The 23,559-nt window shown below is 36.0% G+C and overlaps 1 protein-coding gene across 8 annotated transcripts in view; it reads left to right on the forward strand.

The window, feature by feature from the left end:
- RPS6KC1 (ribosomal protein S6 kinase C1) overlaps window positions 1–23,559 on the forward strand; it is a 243,669-nt gene that overhangs the window by 192,791 nt on the left and 27,319 nt on the right. For 7 of the 8 annotated variants that reach the window (XM_082399677.1, XM_082399675.1, XM_082399678.1 and 4 more), the window contains 3 exons: window positions 10,156–10,238; window positions 11,334–11,429; window positions 20,562–21,546. In XM_082399677.1, the coding sequence (XP_082255803.1) occupies window positions 10,156–10,238; window positions 11,334–11,429; window positions 20,562–20,672 (290 nt within the window). In that variant the 3' untranslated portion in view covers window positions 20,673–21,546. Of the gene's footprint in view, window positions 1–10,155; window positions 10,239–11,333; window positions 11,430–20,561; window positions 21,547–23,559 lie in introns of those variants that run through there. The other variant, XM_082399676.1, reaches the window with a different exon arrangement.

Below are 23,559 nucleotides of genomic sequence, written 5' to 3' on the forward strand. Positions count from 1 at the left end.
CTCCTTCTAAACAATTATTTATAAATACTTCCTTCAAATAAATGTTTAAAAATGCTAAGGTTTTAAAAAATTGGTGATAAAGCAAATAGAATTCCTGAAGCTCCGTTAATAGCAGTGCATGTAGCTCTGCCTGCCTAACACGACAACAGAGCAGAGGGGAGAGAGAGAAAACTGCGCCTGTCATTTTCACAATTTTCAGTTAGCCTTTTTCTCATCAATCAACTGTAATGGCTTTGGTTGGGTAACACTGTGACACCCGATGGCTATTCAGAATGGAGTTGTGATATGATCAATGGAAAATGGAGCATGCTATTGGTTTTTTTCCTACCAGAAACGCAGGGTGAGAGTAAGCAAGATTGTATAGAGCTCAGAATTATAATCAGTCAACCAGAAGTCATATGGTAGTTAGCTGTTTCTTAGTTTATCTCACAAGAAAACTGTATAGTAATGATACCTATAAACTTCCTCGAACAAGTAATTTTTGGCTCTGGAATGCTGAATCTAGTTAAGTCAAGGATCTTTGACCCAAGTTGTGCAGATAATTGCAGGAAAGCTCAGAACATGGTTGCCAGGTCACCACGACAACAAGGAATTAAAAGCTGGGTAGTGGGAGAAGCAGAATTTTGTTAAACCTCGCCTGAATTAGTACTTACGTTCATGTCTCCACAGTACAACCCAAGGCCCCGGGTTTCATATAATTCGATTACCTGAAAACCAACTGAATTAGTCATGTGGTGGCGGGAGGAAGCAAGCCTAGAGACTGGGATGAGCCAAGAAGGCAGGCGTGTGAAAGGGGGGCAGCACCGCCTCTCCCCCATCACCGTGGGGGGCGTGCGCAGGAGCGCTGAGCCCCAGCTGCTGCAGGTTCTCCCCTCTGGAGAGTGCTCGCCCCTGTTACTGGTCTTCCCTGATAACACTCTCATGAGTTAGAGCAATGTGATACCAGCAGCTTTTAAACAGTTCATATTCTCTACTCGACCAATAAAGCATTTGAATCTTCGATTGAGTACGATGCTGAAGGACTTTATGGAATGTGGAACAGATAACTGGGCAGCCAGCATTTTCTGAAATGTAAATAGAACTATATGAATATAAATATAAAATAAGAAAAAAGGAGCAAAATGCCCATTTGAAAGGATGGGCTAGGAAATGCAGATTCCAGGCTCTAGAGTTACTCAGATGTTAGCGCCAGCTTACCCACTTGGAGCACATTTCATGTAATTGTGTGTCTAGATTCCTTCCATTGAACAGGGACAGCGGAAACCTTGATTTATCTCCCAGTCCTGTCTTCTTCCTCCTCCCAGGGCTTTCCAGCTTCTTTTCTTTACTACATGCCATCCGTGCCAGGACAGACTGTAGCAGTCATTGTGCTCTGCAGAGGGGAGCCCTGGAAGGTGTCCACTCGACCACCCCATTTTAAGCCACCATCATCTCTTGCCTGGACTCCTGCAGTCCTCAGCTGACTGACCTCCATTCTTGCGTTTCATCCAGCAGCCAGAGTATGCTTTAGATAATGTTGAAAACTTTCTGGCCTACCACATGTAAAGGTGCAGAAGGACTTGATGTAGATCTCTGTGCTCAATAGACTTAAAGAAAATGCATGTGATGAGGCCTTTGGAGGTGTTTTGATTGCACCGTGCTACAAAACACAAGATGGAGATAGTTGTTCAACAAACATTTATTAAGTGCCTTCTGTGTACCAGGTATTATGCCTAGGAGCTAGAAATAAGACATAATTGGTTTAATATTGACAGTTCCTTTTGAAGATGTGTATAAAAAGAAGAGACTGTCCAAACAGAAGACATACACAATTGGTTAACTAGGACATTAATAGACTTTATAGGTGAATAGTTACGTTTACAAAATTGTAATTTACTAAGCTAACATAAGATATGCTTAGCTGTCCCTCTTCTCACAGTTTAGTTCCATGTATTGTTGGATATATAAAGAAAAAAGAAATGCTTTCTTCTGTGTTTCTTTCTCTTAGCTCTTTAGTCATCAGCTGTAGTGGAAGACTAATGCTCAGCCCCTGCATAGAAAATCTTTATACACAGCAAGAGCTGGTGAGAGAAATTGACTAGAATTTTGTAATTCTAGTCCCTTTCAATTAGCAACAGATGCTGCAGGGAAAGACTGTGTAGGAACACAGGACTAATGTTTGCATGCTCTAGCTAACATGGAATGCTCATTGCAGAAGAAAGACGTTCTTTTACCCTTGGTCCAAGTATGTCACTGATGATAGATCAGATTAAAAAAAAAAAAAAAACTGTCTAAGGCCATTAATGAAGTCTTGACTCCCCTGGAAGAAAGTTAACAAACTAATTGTAATAGTGTTTTAAATCTTACTGAACACTTACAGAATTTATGGAAAATTTAGACACCACAGTTTTTTTTCTGATACTATAAAAGTGTATATGGTGCTTAGTTTTAAGGTTTATAAGAATGTGGCTTAATTTTTATATTGTCTTATTCACCAAAGAGTTCTCTTTTATTCTAAAAGCTAATGTATTTTTCTTACTTCTTTTCTTTTTCCTAAAAGAGAGAGTTGGAATCCTTAAGATCAGGTATTTAACATCAAAATTTAAAATATTGTTTTGGAAAAAAAGCCCTGTGCATTTAGAAACTATATTGCCCCCCCCCCCGAAAGTATACTTACTGCTAATTATCATTTTAATGTATTCTGTAGGTTTGTGGCTTTAAAATTGTTCCGTCATTCTGATATTTGGATAAAGTGCTCTATCGTTTATGTGACTAATTCTTTCAACATCTAAATGTTGGTTTAATTTGACTTATATAAACACATGATTTGCAACAATTGTTGCTTTTTCATTGAGTTTTATATGACCTCTTAATAACAGTTCCACAGTTACTATAACTTTGAAAGTGAAGAGAAATGAGGCGTCTAAGATTCTATTTATTTAAAAAAGTATAGTTAAGGAAAAGAGTTTGAGAGAAGTATTTAAATACTTGCTCTAAATTAAAGTAGAAATTCTCTATATGTGAAATTCTCTTCTAAGAAAACTCTGAACTTACTGTATTTCCTATCATATCCTGAAAGGAAGACAGCAACAGTAGAACATACTGCCAGAGGGAGGTCATGGAATTGTCTCTAAAGATTTTTGGAATGGGGATGGGTAGCTATTTGTTGTGATCAGTAGAGGTAAGAGGAAGGATGTGAGGACCTGTGTGGGTCTCCCTTAGTGGAGAATCAAGTGATGTCACCAGTCTGAAAATGTGCCTTAACAAATCCATCAAAGAGCTCAATGTAGAATATCATATTCCCTTATTTATCAAGCACCATAACAGTAATGTCTCTTAAAGAAAAGTAAATTCTGAATTTGGGAATTCACAGTTACTTAAAATGCAAGGTGAGTCATCTTTTTTTTTTCTTTGTTTTTATTTTTTATTTATTTATTTTAACATCTTTATTGGAGTATAATTTTTTACAGTGGCGTGTTAGTTTCTGCTTTATAACAAAGTGAGTCAGCTGTATATATACATACATCCCCATATCTCCCCCCTCTTGCGTCTCCCTCCCACCCTCCCTACCCCATCCCTCTAGGTGGTCACAAAGCACCGAGCTGGGTGATTCATCTTTATAAAGCTTTATAGGAAGGTTGGTGTTCATTTATAAAGCTTGAGTTTGAGACGCATTTGCTAGCTTTTAAAATTCTCTGTACAATTTCCAGCATAGTTTTAGTATTATCTACAGTTATTTCTGAGTCACGTCTTTGACAAATCCATGTGGCTTAAACTATATAGCCCTAAAAGGCAGGGCCTGGGCCAGTAGATAGTATATGTCATGATCTCAGTAATGCTGGGATCGAATGGTCTCTCCAGTGTCTTTCAGACTTTCTCAAGTCTAAGAGTGTATACTTTGCTTCTTTCCCTTCACTTCTCATACAGATAGAGACATTTTACGGTTTCCTGAGTCCAGGCTTTCTGTTTTTTTGCTCTTTTACTTTTCAGGAGCAAGGCTTATTATAGTACAGTTTTGGGGTCAGATTAACATTATTATTTTTGGCTGTAAGAGGGAGACTTAGTAAACTCTGACTATCATAGGACTATAAAACTCTCTTAGTCTATGTTTTAGCAAGCCCTTTGACAGTATGGCAGCATTATTTTTCTGAGAGGTGTCCTGGCTTGTTGAAGAGTGTTCTATGAGGTGTTAAACATGAGTAAAACAAAGGTAGGCAAGACACATTTTTATCTTGTGGTATCTTTATTATTTTATTTAAACTTGTTTATTCACTTGTGAATTATGATAGTTTGAATCATTAGTATGAATCCATAAAATTCTATATTGTGTTAGAGTATGAGGATTGATAGCGCTAAAATGGGATTTCTAGAATTTTACTAAACTGTTCTCACATATTTGATGTCCTCCAAAAATTTTGGATGAGTTGAAATCTAATCTGGAGCTGATTTTGTGTCTCCATTACATTAAAAGATGGTAACGGTTAGATTTAGTGACACTGATTCATTTTGCTTGCCACCAGGTCTCTTAGGGAAAGGAAGGGTGGCTGTGTGTGGAAAGGAGAAGAAGGACGAATGTGGAATGCTGGCTCATTTTAGCATAATCCCACTCTTTGGGCATCTTAGGTTAATGGAGGGAGAAGAAGTTATGAGAAAGGCTCATGAGTGCTTTTGAAAACACTTTCAGGATCGTAAAATTACAGGTAAAAAGAATGCTAGAGGTCTGGCTGTCCTCATTTTCAGAGAAGCTAAAATATCCAGCCAGGCTCAAACAGTAGCAGAACTAGAGCCCTGTCAATACATCTCTTTGACTCAAAGACAAAAATTCAGGATTCTTTGATATCACTGTCTCTTTTTGAGTTTTTGTGGGAATAATCTGAGGATTTGTTTGTTTTCTTAGGGAATAGTTTATTTTCCCGCCGATCCCTTTGCTTAATGCTTTATAGCCCTGCTGTCCTTGTGGAGAATAAGGATACTGCTTTACCACCCTGGAAACTGCAAATATAGAATGTAGTGTCAGGGGAAGGGGCATGCATGGGAACTGAATACATTGGGTTTTATAGGGAAAATATTTTGAAAATTGACAAAGCAGTGGAGAATTTATCCTTTAAAATTTTTTTCTGCTTTTTTTCCCACCAGAGATTTAAAAAATTCAAGGTAGGGAGTTTAAAGGGATTTCTCAGCTTTACTATGTTATACTTTAAAAGAACCCTCACAAATTTATTTGATATTTCTTTATATTCTCTGCTTTTGACTTTGGACACAACATACCTGACTGTTCACCTGGTGTTTGTAGTAGCTATCATGTAGCTTTATATATGAATCAGTACTCTTGGTTTATGCTTAAAATTTTGTATAGATTTTGCAAGTAAAGCAGTTTTAGAGTATTGCTTTTGACAGCTACACAACCTCAGTCTTCTTTTTGGCAATGCAATTTCAAGGTATATCTTTAAAATTTTAATCTAAGAATTATTGATCTATAAGGGATGTTGAAAAGACAATCAAAATCTTTCATTCTGATTATTAAAAGAAAGTGAAATTATATTTTAAAACCCTAAAGAAGAAATTATGTAAGTATCTTCTTCCAGTTGTTCTAATATTTAAGTTTCCTTAGCCGTTTGGAAGTTCTTCTTTGTATCTTATCTAAATGTAGAACTCTTTGTTGTAGTTCAGAGTCATCTATTAAAATCAAGGACAGTTGGTCATGATGTCAGTTTCACATTAATTAATGAATCCTTAATATAAAGTCATTTTGAAGTGATTCAAGCTGCACTGTTAAGGGGATGGATTTAAAACTTGTTCAGTGTCTTTCTTCCAGATTTCCATGAGAAAAAAATTAACTTTTCAGAGTTGCTATCCTTCTTTATTAGCCCAGTCAGATTAAAGATGACATTCAGCCTAGTTGTCTTCAGACTTTCAGAAGCAGTTTTTCTTAGATGGGATCAGTAGTTTCTTTAGGCCCAAGTGCCATTAGAAAGCTTAACCAATGACAGCCAAGAGTGGGGAGGAAAAAGAGAATAAGGGGAGGGGAAAAGAAGCAGGCTGTCAGTGGAAGAAAGAAGAGGGGAAGATCAAGGAAAGATGGGAAAAGAAATGGGGAGTGGATGAAGTAGACTAAGGTTGATGGTGCTAGGATGTCACCAGCAGTTACATCAGGTGCCACGTGGTACACCCCGCATCCTGGACCAGAAAGCGAGCCGACTGAAAATGGGAATTAAATTAACTTTAGGGCCTGCTTGGGTCTCTTGCTACTGTCTGTGTTGCCTCACGTTCAGACTGGTGCTTGTCAGACACTGTAGCATCCACATTTGAAGCAGTATGTTGGTCATTATCTACCTGTTAAGGACTCTGGCAGAAAATTGTGAGGGATTTCAAAGCAGCATAAAAACCAGTGAACCTAGTTCTTAGACTCCTTAGTTGAGCAAGGTCACAGAAACCAAAAAAGGAATAACACCTTGTCTGTCTCCTGAAGTGCCTCTCAAACTTTTCTACCAAAGTACTTCTGACTGTAGAGGTGACATGAAATGGGGACTTCCGAGACTAATAATATGATCCTGAAGTTTCTTTGAAGTCTTTTTATCTTGCAGATCCATGCAAGGTTTACGTTCTGTTCCATAATGGGTCTGTGTTTCTTTTAATAATAAAACAACATCCTACCACCTCCCACACATATAAAAATCTTTGATGCTCAGGAGGATGCACTGTGCTTATGGTAGCATCAGAGATCCCCCTCCCCCCACCTCGCGCCCATGCGCACACACGCACGCGCGCGCACACACTCTCTCTCTCTCTCTCTCTCTCTCTCTCTCTCTCTCTCTCTCGCTCTCGCTCTCTCTCGCTCTGACACATTTCACCCCCAGCGCACATTCCCAGCAGTGATATGGGAAGCACACACAACGTGTAGCATTTGGTGGTCTAGGCTACACTGGTGACGGCACTTTGGACCTTTTGGTGAATTTGAAAGCTCCCTTTATAAATTATATTAGTCATTGATTACATTGCATAGACTTATCACAATAACCCTTTGCTCAATTCTGACAGGAAACCTTTGTGAGCAGGGGCTTGGGGTGTGGTTCTAGTCTAGAGCTCCTCAGGGCGTGTTATTAGACCCTATAAAACCATCTGATCTTCACAACGTTCTCTGAGCTGACTGGGTCAGGCATTCCTCTTTTCCCTGAACACACAAATACGTATTCTTTCTCCTCCAAAGTCATTCTACCCAAGTAAGTTCTCCGTAAGGATGCTTGGAAATTTTAAATAATTCATGTACAATGTTAAACACGGTTCCTTACATATAGTAAGCAGTCAACGGATGTTAGCTACTGTTTTGTTGTTGCAACTATCATTATTACAATATGTGCCTACTAGCGACCTTCAGACACGGAAAGTGAGACTTGGAGGTTGCATATTCAAAACAGATGGCTGATCAATAATCTGGGGTCTTGAGTTGGGAACATGTAACACCTTTCTAAAACTAAGGAGTATATACTGCTTGCTTTATGATTAAAGAAAATGACATAACTTAAATTCTTGAGCAAGATATTTAAAAATAAAGCCATTAACTCTGAAAACTGATTTTAGTTTCACATCATTTAGCAATGTGGTGAGTACATAGTGTTCTGTGGAGGAATAGTGCCTAGCAGGGGACCTAGTTTGTACTGCTTATACGTGTTTGAATGAATCTTGATAGGTTGAGACCTCATTATAGAGGCCTGAATATATATACATGCCTGGTTAAGCAAGACATTTGAATGTTATTTAATGTTCAGTGAGAAGCCATTTCAGAATTTCGAACAGGGAAGTGACGTAATCCATTGCCTGCCTTAGACTGGAAGGAAATGTGCAAAAGGTTATATTTGATGACAGGGCTATGGTAAATTTCTTCTACTTTTCTGAAGTTTATAAGAACACACATCCTTTTTAAAGTTTCTGGAGCACACTTCCAAAGGTGATGGTGGCTTTCTGTGGGGAGCTTGGGAATGGGATTGGGGGCAGTGTATTTGAATCTGGGAGGGGTAACATAAGTACTTTGAATGAGAGCCCCCAAGGAATTGTCCTTCAAGAAAATCACTGTTTTAGGGAATCCTTAAGTATCAGAATCGTAGATTATAGAGCTAAATTTAACCTAGAGGTCCTCAGATCTCACCCTCGTGTTATGGATGAGATCAAGTGAATTCCTCAAGGCTCTTAACCCAGGACTTCTGATTCCTAGTGCACTGCTGTCTCTAATATACGATACATTAAAGTTGTAGAGGATCGCTTCGTGGCCTTTTGGCTAAGATCAAGTGTAAAGTTGTAGAGGAAACTATAGGCAAACAGACTCTTAGGGAGGACTGGCCTATATAGCTTCATCTTTCCTGCTCCAACAAGCCTGAATGTTTTCATGCCATCTTGCTATACATTTAAAATTGTACCACTTAGTTATTCATGTAGGTTAATAAGTATAAGAATGAAAATAAAAATCTCACCATCCCAGAGGCAAAGCACTAAAACATTTTGTTACATTTTCTCACCAGTCTTTTAAAAATATATGTATTTTTAAAATTAGGATTCTATTGTTTTATAGCTTGTTATTTTTAAATTTAATATATCCAGACATTTACTTACATACCTAAACCTTGCGTGAATACGTCATTTAAAATGCTTATGTAGTAATATTTCATTGAATTCATGTGTCAAAACATGTATAATTAAACCTCTATTGTTAGATAGTAAGATGGTTCTCAGTTTTTCAAACAAGCTGCTATTTTATGAATGCAGGTGGCTCTCGGAGGATTAGAAGACTTTTGGTCATTCACACAATAATATGAGTTAGTTAAATATCTATGTTTTCTTTTTACCACCTAGCTGAGAGCAGCTAAGTTAGAGAATGGAGGTTGTGATTTGGCAGGTAGCACGATAAGGAGAGGAAAGATGGGTAGGAGCTGGTGTGAAGGGTATAGTTGTACACAGGCCTTGTGGAACCCAGAATACAGTAGGTGCAGGGATAAGGAAGGAGGTTGCTGAAGTGGAGTAATTTCAGTATTTTGCATAGAAATGGCTCTTTTTTTCTTTTTCTGATCCATATGACCTTTGCTTCAAGACTTAAAAACTCGAGCTGTGTTACGAGTGTTTTTGGTTCTCCAACACAGTAGATTCACTAAGTATTGGTTAAAAGGCTGGGGCGCCTGAGCACCACTTCCACTTATTATTGTCCAAGTTCCAACCTAACTACTTAAAACCTTTTCAACATGATTGTTGTGAGTTTTGGGCTACCTGTAGACAAATAATAAGCGTGTTTTGTCAGTTTAATGGAAATGAAAGGGCAGATATATTCAGGCTTAGTGACTAATTGAATGTCATTAGGAAAGGACAAGAAGACATCAAACATGACTTAAGAGCTAAAAGCCTCAAAAATGGTGAAATGAGGAGTTATTGCTGATTTGTGAAGAAAACTGAAGGATGACACCTGAAAACTCATATTACATTTCAGGAACTTGTGCTGGTGAGAGATAGGGATAACACAGATAAAACTGCAATTTGGAGATATTCTAAAAGCCCTCATCTTAGCCAGTAGTTTCAGTTGTGGCTTAAAACACCATATCTATCTGTACTTCCGAATAGTAAAATGGGTAAATTTTCATTTCACATCCTCCTTCTTTAGTTGAAAACAATTGATTATTTAGGAGAGGGATCATACTATAAACTAGGTCCTAGTTCTGCTTCTGATTTACTATATGACATTGGACAAGGCATTTCACCTCTCTGGTTTCTAGTCTGTAACTCAAAGGATAATTAATACTGGTTTAGATAATTTTTGAAGTTCCTTCTGAAACCTAGAGTCTTTATTTCTAAAACAAAAAATGACCCCTGAGATAGGGTTGGCTGTACATTCTCAAATTTGAAAAATTAAGCAAAATGCTGATCTAGTAGATTCATGTAACTTTTAAGTATAGCATCTTGAAGGTGTCCCTCTATCAACTAAAGAACAAATGTCTCAGTTTAATATATGACTGCATAAAAAAATGCAACCACAGTAGGTGACCAAAAGGATAAGTAACTTTCAGGAATTTTGAAAACCCAGTAGTATTTAGTATGTGCTCTCTCAGCATTAAAAAGGTCACCTTGCTAATACATGTTAATTTTGAGAGTTTAATTGACCTTTGGAATTTTAATATCAACCTTTCTTGGTGTGTTTAGAGGTTGGAGCAATCACGGAAGAAAGTGAAGCCTGTGATTGGTGGAGTTTGGGTGCTGTCCTCTTCGAGCTTCTCACTGGCAAGGTAAGCAGTGACCTGGAGGTTTATTAAGTTTATCCAGATGCTACCTTGATTTCAAATTGAGAATATTTAGCCTTTGCCTTTAGTTTTTAGGTCAGGTACTAAGTAAGAAAACCTTGATACCAAAAAGGGGGATGGGCAGAAAAATGCATGTTTATCATGATTCCAGATTTTTTAAAAAGTTGACTTCTATTACATTGAATAAATTGATGGTAAAATTCTGTTATGTCACACTGTTAGTCCATAGTGAGATATAAGACTACACATTCTTTCTCTTCTTTTTCTGTGAGTCAGTTTTAACAGAGTTAAATCTGTAAGGTCCACGTAACTATTTAAATTCTCTGTATGTTTTAAATACCTGTCTGAAACCAGGAGAGAATTATCATTTTAGAAAATTAATGTAGATATTAAAGGTAGTATTATCTTTTTTCTCAATACTGTAATTTTTCCTGTCCATTCTGGCTTAACGGAGAGTTATTGATCAGAGAGAATTTATACTCTCTGATCAATAACTTTTAAGTAAGATATTTGAGATTAATAGTTAATAGATTTTAATAGAGTATTGTGCAGATTGCCTCCTGGGATGAAAACAGAGGAAATGAACAGTCATACCTTTGTAAGTAGTCATCTACCTTAAATATGTAGTTAATACTGAGCGCCTAACATGGTTGTGGAATATACAAGTCACCTATACATACATTTAAACCATAAAGTGCTATACATATATAAAGCATTATTATTGACAAATTTTCAACTTTGAAGGTTTTTAAGAACATTAAAAAATTTGAGATATCAAATCCCAGTTTAGTTTTTGGGTATAATGGAAGTTTTTCTATTATGAGCCACTCTCTTTATAACTAAGGGAAAAGGGTGAGTGGCCTAAGCTTATGATGTGATTTTGATGACTGCCTGTATTTCAGTTAGAGTTCTGTGGGCTCATAGCCCTTGTCCTAAACTGCTTAGAGGGTACTGTGGTGATTACTGCACCTCCAGTTAAGGTGGTTGTTGAGCTTTCTGTATTTGCTGTCCATAAACCCTGTGATGGAACAGAATATGATGTTGTTTGGGATAAGAAGTGTACCTGATTGATTGTTTCAGACTCTGGTTGAGTGCCATCCAGCAGGAATAAATACTCACACTACTTTGAACATGCCAGAATGTGTCTCTGAAGAGGCTCGCTCACTCATTCAACAGGTAATTTAATTGACCTATTGGCCAAGTATATCAACCATGCAAATTAGCAGAGCCCACGGCTCCAAAACCTTAAAGAAATTAGTTTCGGACAAGAAGGACCCTTTACTAATTACAAATTCAGAACTACTACTGTATATCTTTAGGCTTCTACTATTATCTGAGTATTGGTGATGTCAGAGAGAATAGGTAAAGCTTGTTGGTATTATTTATTTATTTATTTATTTATTTTAAATCCAGGCTAATGTTTAGTCAATTCCATATATCTGTGTAGGTGTGAGATTTAAGTATTGCTTTTAGCTGGTCTGGAGCTGCTCTATTAAATTTTGTAACCATATGTGAATGGCTATTTTCTTTTCTTTTCTTTTTTTTTTTTTTTTTAACTTTTCAAAGAGTTTATTCCTTAGAGCTAGTCTCGAGATAGTATATGGTGAATGGCTATATTTATAAACATAGGAATGGGCTACTTAGGAGAGAAGTGGTAGAAAATCTTGCCAAGTTAGATCACTTGTAGATCCATTCATGGAAGTTGAATATTGGTGTCAGTTGGTGTATTTCTGGTGGCTTTGAAGAAAGAGACTATTGATAATTAAAGTTCAGTATCCCAGAGGTAGGCTTGGAACTCTAGTGAGCTCCTTAAATTGATTCGCCATGTGTAAAATGCTCATCTAGCTTTGAAGAGCAAGTTTTGATGAGTACACTGAGGGTTGTTAGCATTGAGGTGTGATAGGCTCACAGCAAAGCAGCAAGAATTGTCAGGACTGTGATCCCCTATGCTTTTGGGAAAATATCAAGGGAAAAGTTATTTGAAAAAGATGAAGAACTAAAATTTTTGTTTAATGAAACATGAATTATTTTTTAAATCAGGGAAAACAAAATCTGTAAAAAAAAAAAAAAGAGAAAAGGGGAGGGGAGAATATATTAAGAAGAGTATTACCTAGTATTCTCTTGAGCAGTGATTTTTGTTCCATTCAACGAATATATGTAAGGCATAGTGTCATAAGCTACGAACTTGAGATTCACAAATAATTATATCACAGATGGATTTAATAAAGGCTATCAGAGAGGTTTAAAAAGTACTTTGGCGAGTCAGGATAAAGAGGTGTAATAATTGATGCAGTGGTGGTATTAGGAAAGTTTTTGTGTAGTGAGTGTTATTTTTGCGGAGCCTTAGCCAGAATTTTGGCATTGCAAGGTTGGATGTGGGGGAATAACTGGGTGGAATGAAAAGCTTGGACAAAGGCAAGGAAGGAGTCAGAAAGACTCAATTTGGGAAATCAAAAGTTTGGTTTATCTAGAGTACAAGGATGAATATAAGGATGAGTAATAGTAAGTAGATGAGAATGGAAAGAGAAGTTGGGGCTCTCTTATCATGAACACCAGGGGAGAATGATAGTATTTAATTCAGTAAAAAATTGAGATTTGGAGTTTTTGTGCACAAGAGTGAAAGGCTCAGAGTCGTGCTTCAGGAAGATTAATTTGCCCAGAGTATGTGAAGTCTAAAGAAACATAATCAGGTTGGAAATAGTGAGATGAGAGTACCCTGAGCACTTTGTAAAAGGATTAAGAGGTAATGCAAAGACACATAAAACATTTCATTCTAATGGGCAAAAAGGACAACTCCTCATTTGATTTCATATTCTTTGTTGTGGCACAGCAAGGTAAATTCAAAGTATTTTTTTGGCTATTAATTTAAGGAAGGCTAGCAACTGCTATTTTTTGTTTCTCTTTCTTAAAGAAGTAGTCGTTATTATATAATATTGAGAATAGAATTCCCCACATTAATTAATAAAGGTCTGTTGCTCCTGTGTATCAGAATTTATGTTGTAAAGGAGTCTGAGCTTAAGATATGTTAAGTTCCCAAATACAGATATGTATAGCTTATATAGTTAAAGCAGCATTCTGTCATTGGCCTGCCTAAGGAAACTACCACTCATGTTGAGGAAACATCATCAGGAAAGGGAAAAGGGGTCTCTTGGCATGATTAGCAATTTGTCATTTTGACTTTCCTCTTCCACTACCTCATGGTTCATAAAGGTTATTTTAAAAAATCACAAAATGATTTATGTGGAAAGAATTATTCCACTTTGAGGAGATTTTCCCCTCTTTGGTCTTTGCAGCTCCTTGCTTTCTTCCTAGATTTCATAATTCCCTGTACCCATGGTTTAGTCATCTCAGTCCAAGTGAATGGTGCTAAAGTAAACATAGTTACATTTTAAATGCAGTTTTAAAAAAATATATTTACATTTTACAGATCCTCAGAGCATGGATGTTTGTACTTCACAGTGGACATTTAGTTCTTTGTGACACAATCGCTTTGTCAGTTGAAAGATATTATATGAGAAAAAGACCTTCAAAACAAATTTCTGTGCCTCCAATGCTCAGCTTTATTGCCTATTCTTTAGGAAAAAGGAGGTTGGCAGTGACTGTCTTGGTTTTGCCACTGGCTGACACATTCTTTTAGCAATAGAATCTTTGTGTGATCTCTCAGAAGGCCTGGGAGAGTATTTAAAATGGCAGAATAAGCAAGACAGTCATGGGTAAACAATTATACTTTTGCCTATAGATTTACACTTGCAAAATTATAGAGGAGTCCATGAACTAAGGTAAATTGACTTTAGTAAAAGTCAAAATATGAACTTTTATTGGAATTTCATAATGAGGTCATGTTTTGGAAAGAATGGGGGCGGGAAAGCCAATTTTAACAAGAAAGAAAGAACTTATATGTTTATATGTTTCCTGAAACATTAAAAAACATGCTATAGTTATAGTTAATTCTTATCAATGTTTGATATTTTAGATTTGTATTCAAATGTTTAATGCCTTCCACATTTCAATCAGTGGGCATGACTTGTCTGATTTTGAAAATGGATTTGATATGTTTAGGGTATGCTTATGCTGTTTGTTTTATAGTAGCAGCTTTTCTCTTAACACAATTTAATAACTTCTAATATAAAAATTCTTTGAGCAGTTCACTTTGATAAAAAGTAGTCATTTTGAATGCTAGATACAGTAATTTCAAGTGAAAAGACTGTGAGTACAGTCTTTTGAAGTATATGCTTCATTCCCCTTGTGGATTTGGTGATATCAAAGTGAAGTAATAGATTCTTGGCATTTGCAGATCACGCACTCATAAAGCAGTGTAATGTTGTGATTAAGAGCAGGGATTCTGGAGACTGAGTACCTGAATTCAGATCATATCCTTGCTACCTACTACCTATATGATCTTAAACAAGTTATTTAATTTCTCTGAGTCTCTGTTCTCTCATCTATAAAACAGAGATATTTATAGTAGCTATTCATAGAGTTGTTTTGAGTTCAATGAATTAACCTATGTTAAGCAATTAGAATAATGCCTGGCACACAGTAAGTGTCACATAAATGTTTTGTATTATTATTATTGATAGGGCAGCGTTGAAAGCTCACGACATGTAGTAATTTATAATTTGATGAAGCATATAGTTGGATTATAGTATAGGGCTGCTAACATGAGAGTGAGGCAACTGCTGGTGATACAGGTTGAAGAGGTCTAAAAAGTAGTGGATTGGCACATAATAGGAAATCAACTGATGCTTTTATATAAATGATTAATTATTAGTGAATAGTAGAAAAATAGAAATAAAGGAAAAAGAAGAAATAAAAGTTTAGGTTTGATTTGAATAGTGGGATTTCCTATAGGTATAGAACCATTAATGTAATCATCCAAATATTTCAGTTGCAGTTGACTAAATTCTGTGGAAAAAATTATATGCTATAGGAATATTCTCAAATTTGAATGGCTATAGCCATATGAGAAATATGGAAAATTCTCTTCTCAAAAAAAGAAATTATAAAGTTGGACAGAGTTGGCAAAAATAACCATCTTTGTGCTCTGGAAATTGATCAAAGGGATGCAACAATCTGGAAAGTACTTCTGCTTGAAAAATAGCTGAACTTTGGGAAAGAATTGTGGGACTCTGTGGCATTCTTGCCTGGGGCTACTTGCATTCTCTCTTCCCTGCTTGGTCAGGTGTGAAGGTTCTCCCAGGTTGGGGTAGGCCATGAAGACCAGCACTGAGGCTGTATGCATGTGCAGGGAAAGATCTCAGTGGAAAGTAAAAACCAGGACAGACTTGAAAGTGGCCTAAATTTTGAATATGTTCTCCTGCCCATTGGCATAGGATGGAAGCTTTAGTAGCTAAGGTATTTGAATGCAACCCCTTTTCAGTCACTGGTTGACCACTAAGCTATGCAGACACAGTGGTGACCTTTAGGAAACCAAGCTTAAAAAAGGAAAACTTAAAACTTTTTTCTTAAAAAAGAAAAAAAAATGAGCAGAGATATCAACCTCTGCTTGTTACAGTGGGGTGGGGGAAGCAGATTTACAGATCTAGCTGAACAAGTTATCAAACAAAGAATAAACCAACCAACAGCAATTGATAACAGTCTTCTTGAGAAAAAAATAAGACTCCAGAATCACTAAAATATATTATCTAAAATGTCTCATTTTCAGCAAAATATTGTAAGATATCCACAGAAACAAGATAGTATGACCCATAGGCAGGGAAAAAAACAGTCAATAGAAATTACTCTGAGTGTCCCCAGATTTTTGGATTTAATAAAGACTTTAAAGCAGTTATTATAAATATGTTCAAAGAATTAAAGGAAATCATGTATAAAGAATTAAAGGAAAATAAAACAATACTGAATCAACAAATAGAGATTCTCAATAAGGAGATAGAAATTATATTAAAAGGAAAAAAAGAACCAAATAGAAATTCTCAAGTTGAAAAGTACAATAATTGAAGTGAAGAATTAAGTAGGGGAAAAAAAATTCACTGGAGCATCTCAACATGATAGTAAATTATTCAATCTGAAAAACAGATTAAAAAATTTGAAGAAAAATGAACAGGGATAAAGAGACCTGTAAGATGATATTAAATATACCAATATAATGGGAGTTCCAAAAAGAGGACACAGGGAAAGGGGCAGCAAAAAATGTTTAAGAAACAATGTCTGAAAACATCCTAAATTTGATGAAGAACATTGAAATGCATCCAAGAAGCTTAGTGGACCTTATGTGGAAGAATACAAAGAGATCCACATAGAGATATTGTAGTCCAATTGTTGAAAGACAAAAACAAAGAGGAAAATTTTGAAAGGAGCCAAAGAAAAACAACTCATTGTATCCAAGGGAACATTGATGTCTGACTTCTCATCAAAAACAATGGAAGACAGAAGACAGTGGAATGACATATTTAAAGTGTTGAAAGGAAGTAACTGTCAGCCAAGAGTTCTATATCCAGCAAAATTATCCTTCAAAAATGAAAATGAAATTAAGAAATTTCCAAGTAAAGACAGAGAATTCATTGTTAGTAGACCTGTCTTGCAAGAAATAATACAAGAAGTCCTTCGGCTAAAAGTTACCAGATAGTGACTCAAATTCATAGGAGGAAATGAAAAGTGCTGGAATGATAAATATGAGTTAATAGAAAAGACTAAATATGTTTTTTCTCATTTCTCTGCTCAGCTTCTTTCAAAAGACATAAGGCTGTACAAAGCAATACTTGTAACACTGTGCTCGTAGGTTTATAATGTATATAGATATAACATATAGTATTTAATGACAGTAAAAGACAAAGGAGGACAGAAGGAATGGAACTATAGTGGAGCAAAATTTCTGCATGTCACTGGAATTAATCTGAAGTAGATTGTGATAAATTAAGAAGCATAATCTTGACAGCAACCACTAAAAAAAAATAGTAAAGGAAAATTAATAGAGGAACTGAAATAGTACAGTAAGAAGTATTTGACACAGAAGAAGGCAGTAAAGGGGAATGAAAAAAGACAGTAGACGTAGAAAACAAGTAGCAAATTAGCAAACGTAAACCCACCATGTCAATAATTACATTCAGTGTGAATGTCTAAACATGCCAAACAAAAGGCAAAGATTGTTAACTGGATAAAAAAGAGTTCCAACTATCTGTGTGCAAGAGACACACTTCAATTAAAAACACAAATAGGTTGAAAGAAAAAGGGTGGGAAAAGATAAACCATGCAAACAGTGACCATAAGAGAGGTGAAGTGGTTTTATTAAATATCAGACAAAATAGATGTGGAGACAAGAGAATTACCAGGGACTAAGATGTTTTATAATGATGAGAGGATCAATACATAGAAAGATATAACAATTATAAATGTATATGCTCTAATAACAGCTTCAAAACATATGAAGCAAAGTCTGATTGAATTGAAGGAAATAATAGATAATCCAATAATAATAAATGGAGGCTTCAATACCCCATTCTTGATAATTAATAGAAAATCAGCAAGGATATAGAGAAGACTTGAACAACATTATCAAACAACTCTGACATATATAGAACAATGATTGCAGAATACAGTCTTATCACATGCTCATGGAACATTCCCCATGATAGATCATTTGCTATGCCATAAAACAACTTTCAGTATTTAAAAGGATTGAAATTATACAGCATACTCTGACCATAACAACTTTTTATTAGAAATCATCAACAGAAAGAGATCTGGTGAATCCATACCAGATATTTGGATATTAAACAACACACTTCTAAATAACCTGAGTCAAAGAAGAAATGCCAAGAGAAGCCAGAAATTGTTTTTAATGGAATGAAAACAAACACATGATATATCAAAATTTATAGGATGCAGCTACATCAGTTCTTGGGGAAAATTTATGGCTTTAGACATCTGTATAGGAAAAGAATGGTCTCACATAAAAATCTCACCTTGTAACTGAGGAAAGTAGAAAAAGAAACTGTAAAAAGCAAAATAAGTCCAAAGCAAGCAGAAGAAAGCAAGCAAGCAGAAATCAGTGAAAGAGAAAATCTTCATTGGATAGAGGAGAAAAATAAGAGAAAAATTAAATCACAAGTTGGTTCTTTGAAAAGATCAGCAAAATTGGGAAACCTTTAGCTGACTTCAAAATGAATATGAAAAGGCAAGGGACCTAGAGTATCCAAAGCAATTTTGAAAGAGAACAAAGAAGGAGTACTTACACTCCCAATTTCCAGTCAGTATAAAGCCACAGTAACTACTTAATTACTGTGGTATTAGAGCAAAGATAGGCAATATAGATCAATGGAATGGACTTGAGAGTTCAGAAATAAACTGTTACATTTATGGTCAATTGATTTTCAGTAAAGGTGCCAAGATAATTCGATGATGAAAAAATAATCTTTTCAACAAATGGTGCTGGGAAAATCAAATATTCACATGCTAAAACCAAAATGAACTAAGACCCTTAATTCATATCATATGCAAAAATTAACTCAAAATAGCTCATAAACCTGTATGTGGGAGCTAAAACTGTAAAATCTTAGGAAAAAAATTGGAGAAAATCTTCATGACCTTGGGTTAGGAAAAGAATTATTAGATATGACACCAAAACATGATCCATAAAAGAAAAAAAAAATGGTAAAGTGGGCTTCATTAAAATTAAAAACTTTTGCATTTCAAAAGATACCAGAAAAAGAATGAAAAGACAAGCCACAGACTGGGACAAAATATATGCACATCATGCAACTGATAAAAGATTTGTTTTCAGTATGTGTAAAGAACCTTTTAACACAGTAAGCAGACAGCTCAGTATAAAAATGGGCAAAGGTTCACCAAGGAGGCTTTATAAATGGCTAAGAAAGATATGAAAAGATGCTCACCATCATTAGTCATTAGGGAATATAAATTAAAACCATAATAAGATACCACTAATACCCACAGAAGGGCTGTAATAAAAAAGATAGTAACAATTATCGATGAGGGTGTAGAGAAACTGGAACTCTCATGCATTGCTGGCGGGAACGTAAAATGGTACAGATACTTTAGAAAAGTTTGGTAGTTTCTTGAAAAGCTAAACATAAACTTAACACAAGACCCACCAGTCCCACTCCTAGGAATGTCCTTAAGAGAAATGAAAATATGTGTCAGCAGGAAGTCATATATACTATTAATTATAGCCGTAACCTGGAAAGTCCATATGTCCATTAACTGGTGAATATATTAACAAAATGCATTATATCCAAATAGTGGAATGCTGTTCAGAAGTAAAAAGGAACAGACTGTTGATACGTGCTACAACACGGATGAATCTCAAAAACATTATGCTAAGTGAAAGAAGGCAGCTGCAAAAGACAACATATTTTTATGATTTCATTTATACGAAATATCCAGAAAGGGCAAGTTTATAGAGATAGAAAACAAATTAGTGGTTGCCTAGGGCTGGAGACGGAAATGCGGATTAACTGCAAACAGGATGAGGAAACTTTTTAGGGTAATCAAAGTGTTCTAAAACTGGATTGTGGTGAAAGTTGCACAACTCTTTAAATTTACTAAGAATCATTAAGTTGTACAATTACAACAGATAAATTTTATGCTGTATAAATTATCCCTCAGTAAAGCTGTTAAAACAAAAATTTGGGGATGCATGAATGTCTTAAGACACATTCTTTCAGTATGCCCAGGGTCGTCTATAATTGTTTATGACTACTTTTATTTTCCCACACTTAACAATCCTATTGCGTGTAACATTTATTAACTTATTTTATACCTGATTCCTATTAGTGAAGAAGTCGAAACACGTTTCACTCATTGTATCAAATTGTTCCATGTGAGTCAGCTATTTCAAAGAAAGCAATTCTGGAATATGAATTGGCTTATTCAGACCTTAGGTAAAGTTTAGACCCGGTGCATATATAATTCACTAGGGGTTGAAAGACTTATTGTGCCTCCCAAACTTTCTCATCATGAAAGGAGTAACTGGATCTCTCAGAATTTGGTGCAATATCTAATTAATGTCATAATTGTACTTTTGGAGTAGGAAATTGATAGGTGTAACTATCCTATTGTACTATATGACGATGAGAAACAAAGTGAGTTACTCAAGGTCATATTTCAAATCAGTTGAAAAGTCATAAATTCAGATATGTTCCCCACCACCCCACAGCTAGAGTGGTATCATAGACATAATTCCCTTTCAAGGAAATATAGTCTGTTGGCTGTCAGTCAAGTCCGTTTGTTACTGGGGTTGAATTTAGAAGTTCTTTCCTTTCATATATTTTTCTTTTCCTTTGATTCTTTAGTTGGATTCCCACTATTCACTAAATCCTTCTTTTTTAGCTCTTACAGTTCAACCCTGTGGAGCGTCTTGGTGCTGGAGTTGCTGGTGTTGAAGATATCAAATCTCATCCATTTTTTACCCCTGTGGATTGGGCAGAACTAATGAGATGAACATAATGCAGGGTTCTCTGCACACGTTCTGATCTTCTCTATGACAGGCGTCTCCAGCACAGAGGTAGCTCTGCCTTACACTCAATTATGGGGCACCAAGCATTGGGATGAAGATCTTTAGAGGAAATGGAGAAAGAAAAAGCCTGAGAGAGAACAATTCCTTTACAGTTACTGTCTGGACAAGATATTGGCTACATTTGCAAGGGGCTGTTATGTACAAACCTTTAACTGAGGTGTGATCTTTATTTTATCTGCATTTAGTGTTGCAGGTGAGTTGTAAACTCAACTAAAAGAGGAATGCCCTTCAAGACCTTCCTCTGATATGAAGCTCCAAGTGTAGAATGAAGTGTTACTTGAAAGGAGGACCTTTACATGGCAGCTGACAGTGCTTTCTGCGAACCAAGATTGGTTTAATATGATCAAATTAATATTTGCTGAATAATATACTAAAAGTGCTTCATGAATAATGTCATCTATGGAGCTTAAAAAGTGAGAAAAAAAGAATATACACATCATGTCTGATAGGAAAACTGAACCACGATGCTATATAATTAATGTATGTCGAATATGGTCCCATAGTCATTCTTTCTGAAGTCCACGTGAGAAGAAAACACTTCATGTTGTCAACTTTGTACTTTGTTGGTTGATACTGCTAACAGAAGGGTTCATATGAACACTCTCTCTCTCTCTCTCTCTCTCTTCATCTTTATTTTTTCACTTTCTACACCCTTTGTCTATTCTGTCATATTCTGTTCTTCCTACCCCTATTAATACATACGCAACAAAAAAGCGAAGGGAGTATTTATTTCCCCAAATTGTATCAACTTAATAAGAACTAAAGAATCATGTAAAATAAACGTGGTAAAAATTTAAATCTCTCTTTCATTTAATTGCTTAAGATTTTTTTTCTTTTTTTTCAAAGGCCTCTCTTCCTTTCATTTTGGAATGTTAGCAATTTCTGCTTCTTATTATGCTTGACTTCATTTTAGTTTTTTGGCTTAGTATCCTAAGAACCAAAGGATCTCATCTAAATGGGATTGAATGGCAATCCTCTTTTATTATGTATTGACAGGATTTCCAAATTTGACCTCCTAATCTACTTGACGTTGTATAGAAAGAACATGAGTATTTATACATCTCGCAACACTTGTATTCGTTATTTCTTTCTGTTGCTAAGATAGCTCCTGTAGTCATGCATTGTTTACAACAATTTACAAAATTTGTAAGTTAATGTCTGCTTTTTAAACTTTATCCAAAGAAGAAAGAATAAGTCACCATTTTCAAGTTAGGAGCCACAACATAATGAAAGTTTTCTGTATGTTTTAATTCTTTGTATTTTTGAGATCTGTGTGAGAGCCTATCCCTACTCCAAGAGCATCTGTACAGCTTCCAGCTGCCATTGGCCAGGTCTGCCCATCAAATTAAATGGAAGCAGAAAATGCTTTAGTGACACAAAGGAAATGTGCAAGCATTTTTGCTTTTTCTATTATCCTACTCCCCCATTTTCCTTTTTGGTCCCCTTATAACCTGAACCCCAGCTGAAGTGCTGCAACAACACTGGGATGGGGAGCAGGTCAGCAGGATCATAGCTCAGTCAAGATGACATCACTCCCTGGAACTGGATTTCAACTCACCAGCCCCCTGGCCTCATAACAGGAACTCATGCAGGTGAGACACAAGAATGACTTCCTGTGTAGGACTAGTAGGAAATCTGTAAGTAGTTAGAGCTGGCCATTACAGAGCTTCCTTCCAGAAGTGCCCTATGACATGAAAGTAGGACTTCACAGCTAAGGTGAAGCTCCCAGCCCTACCACATGATTTGGGTCCCTTGGATTCAAAGGGCAGTGTTAACAGATGGTTGCTGTGTTAGTGTGTTGACAGAATTCCACTGCTTCAGTTTCTCTCTCTCTCTCTCTCTCTCTCTCTCTCTCTCTCTCTCTCTGTGTTTGGAATTGTGCTTAATGTAAATACATCATTCATAATCATGGTGGACATGAATTATATTAGTAATAAACACACAGGATAAATAGCTTTGGGGTGATGGACCCAAGTCTGTTTACTTTTTTTTTTTGAAAAGCTTTTTCTTTTTTTAAATTTATTTATTTATTTATTTATTTATTTTTGGCTGCACTGGGTCTTCGTTGCTGCACGTGGGCTTTCTCTAGTTGAGAGTGCAGGCTCAGTAGTTGTGGCGCACGGGCCCAGTTGCTCCACGGCATGTGGGATCTTCCTGGACCAGGGCTCGAACCTATGTCTCCTGCATTGGCAGGTGGACTCTCAACCACTGCACCACCAGGGAAGCCCCTAGTCTGTTTTTACTTGATGATGTATATTAGAAATATCAAAATCAGAGAAGAACTTACCACTTAGTATTTCTCATTTGATTTTTTAAACTTGTTTTTATTTTTTTCTCATCTGATTTTTTTTATTGTAGTAAAATTTACATAACATAAAATTTACCATTTTAACCACTTTTAAGTATACAATTCAGTGGCATTAAGTATATTCACATTTTTCCCAACCATTACCACTATGCATTTCAGAACTTTTTAATCATCCCAAACTGAAACTCTTTACCCATTAAACAATAACTTCCCATTCTTCCTCCCCCTAGCCCCTAGTAACCACTATTCTACTTTCTGTATGAATTTGACTCTTCTTGGTCTCTCACAGAAGTGGAATCATATAATATCTGTTCTTTTATGTCTGGCTTATTTTATTTGGTATAAGGTTTTCAAGGTTCACCCATACTGTAGCCTATATCAGAATTTCATTCCTTTTTAAGGCTGAATAATATTCCATTGTATGTGTATATCACATTTTGTTTAGCCATTCATCAGTCAGTGGACATTTGGGCATTTCTACCTTTTGGCTGTCGTAAACAATG

This window comes from Balaenoptera borealis, assembly GCF_965194805.1.
Source record: "Balaenoptera borealis genome assembly, chromosome: 1".
In the NCBI taxonomy this organism is placed as follows: Eukaryota; Metazoa; Chordata; class Mammalia; order Artiodactyla; family Balaenopteridae; genus Balaenoptera; species Balaenoptera borealis.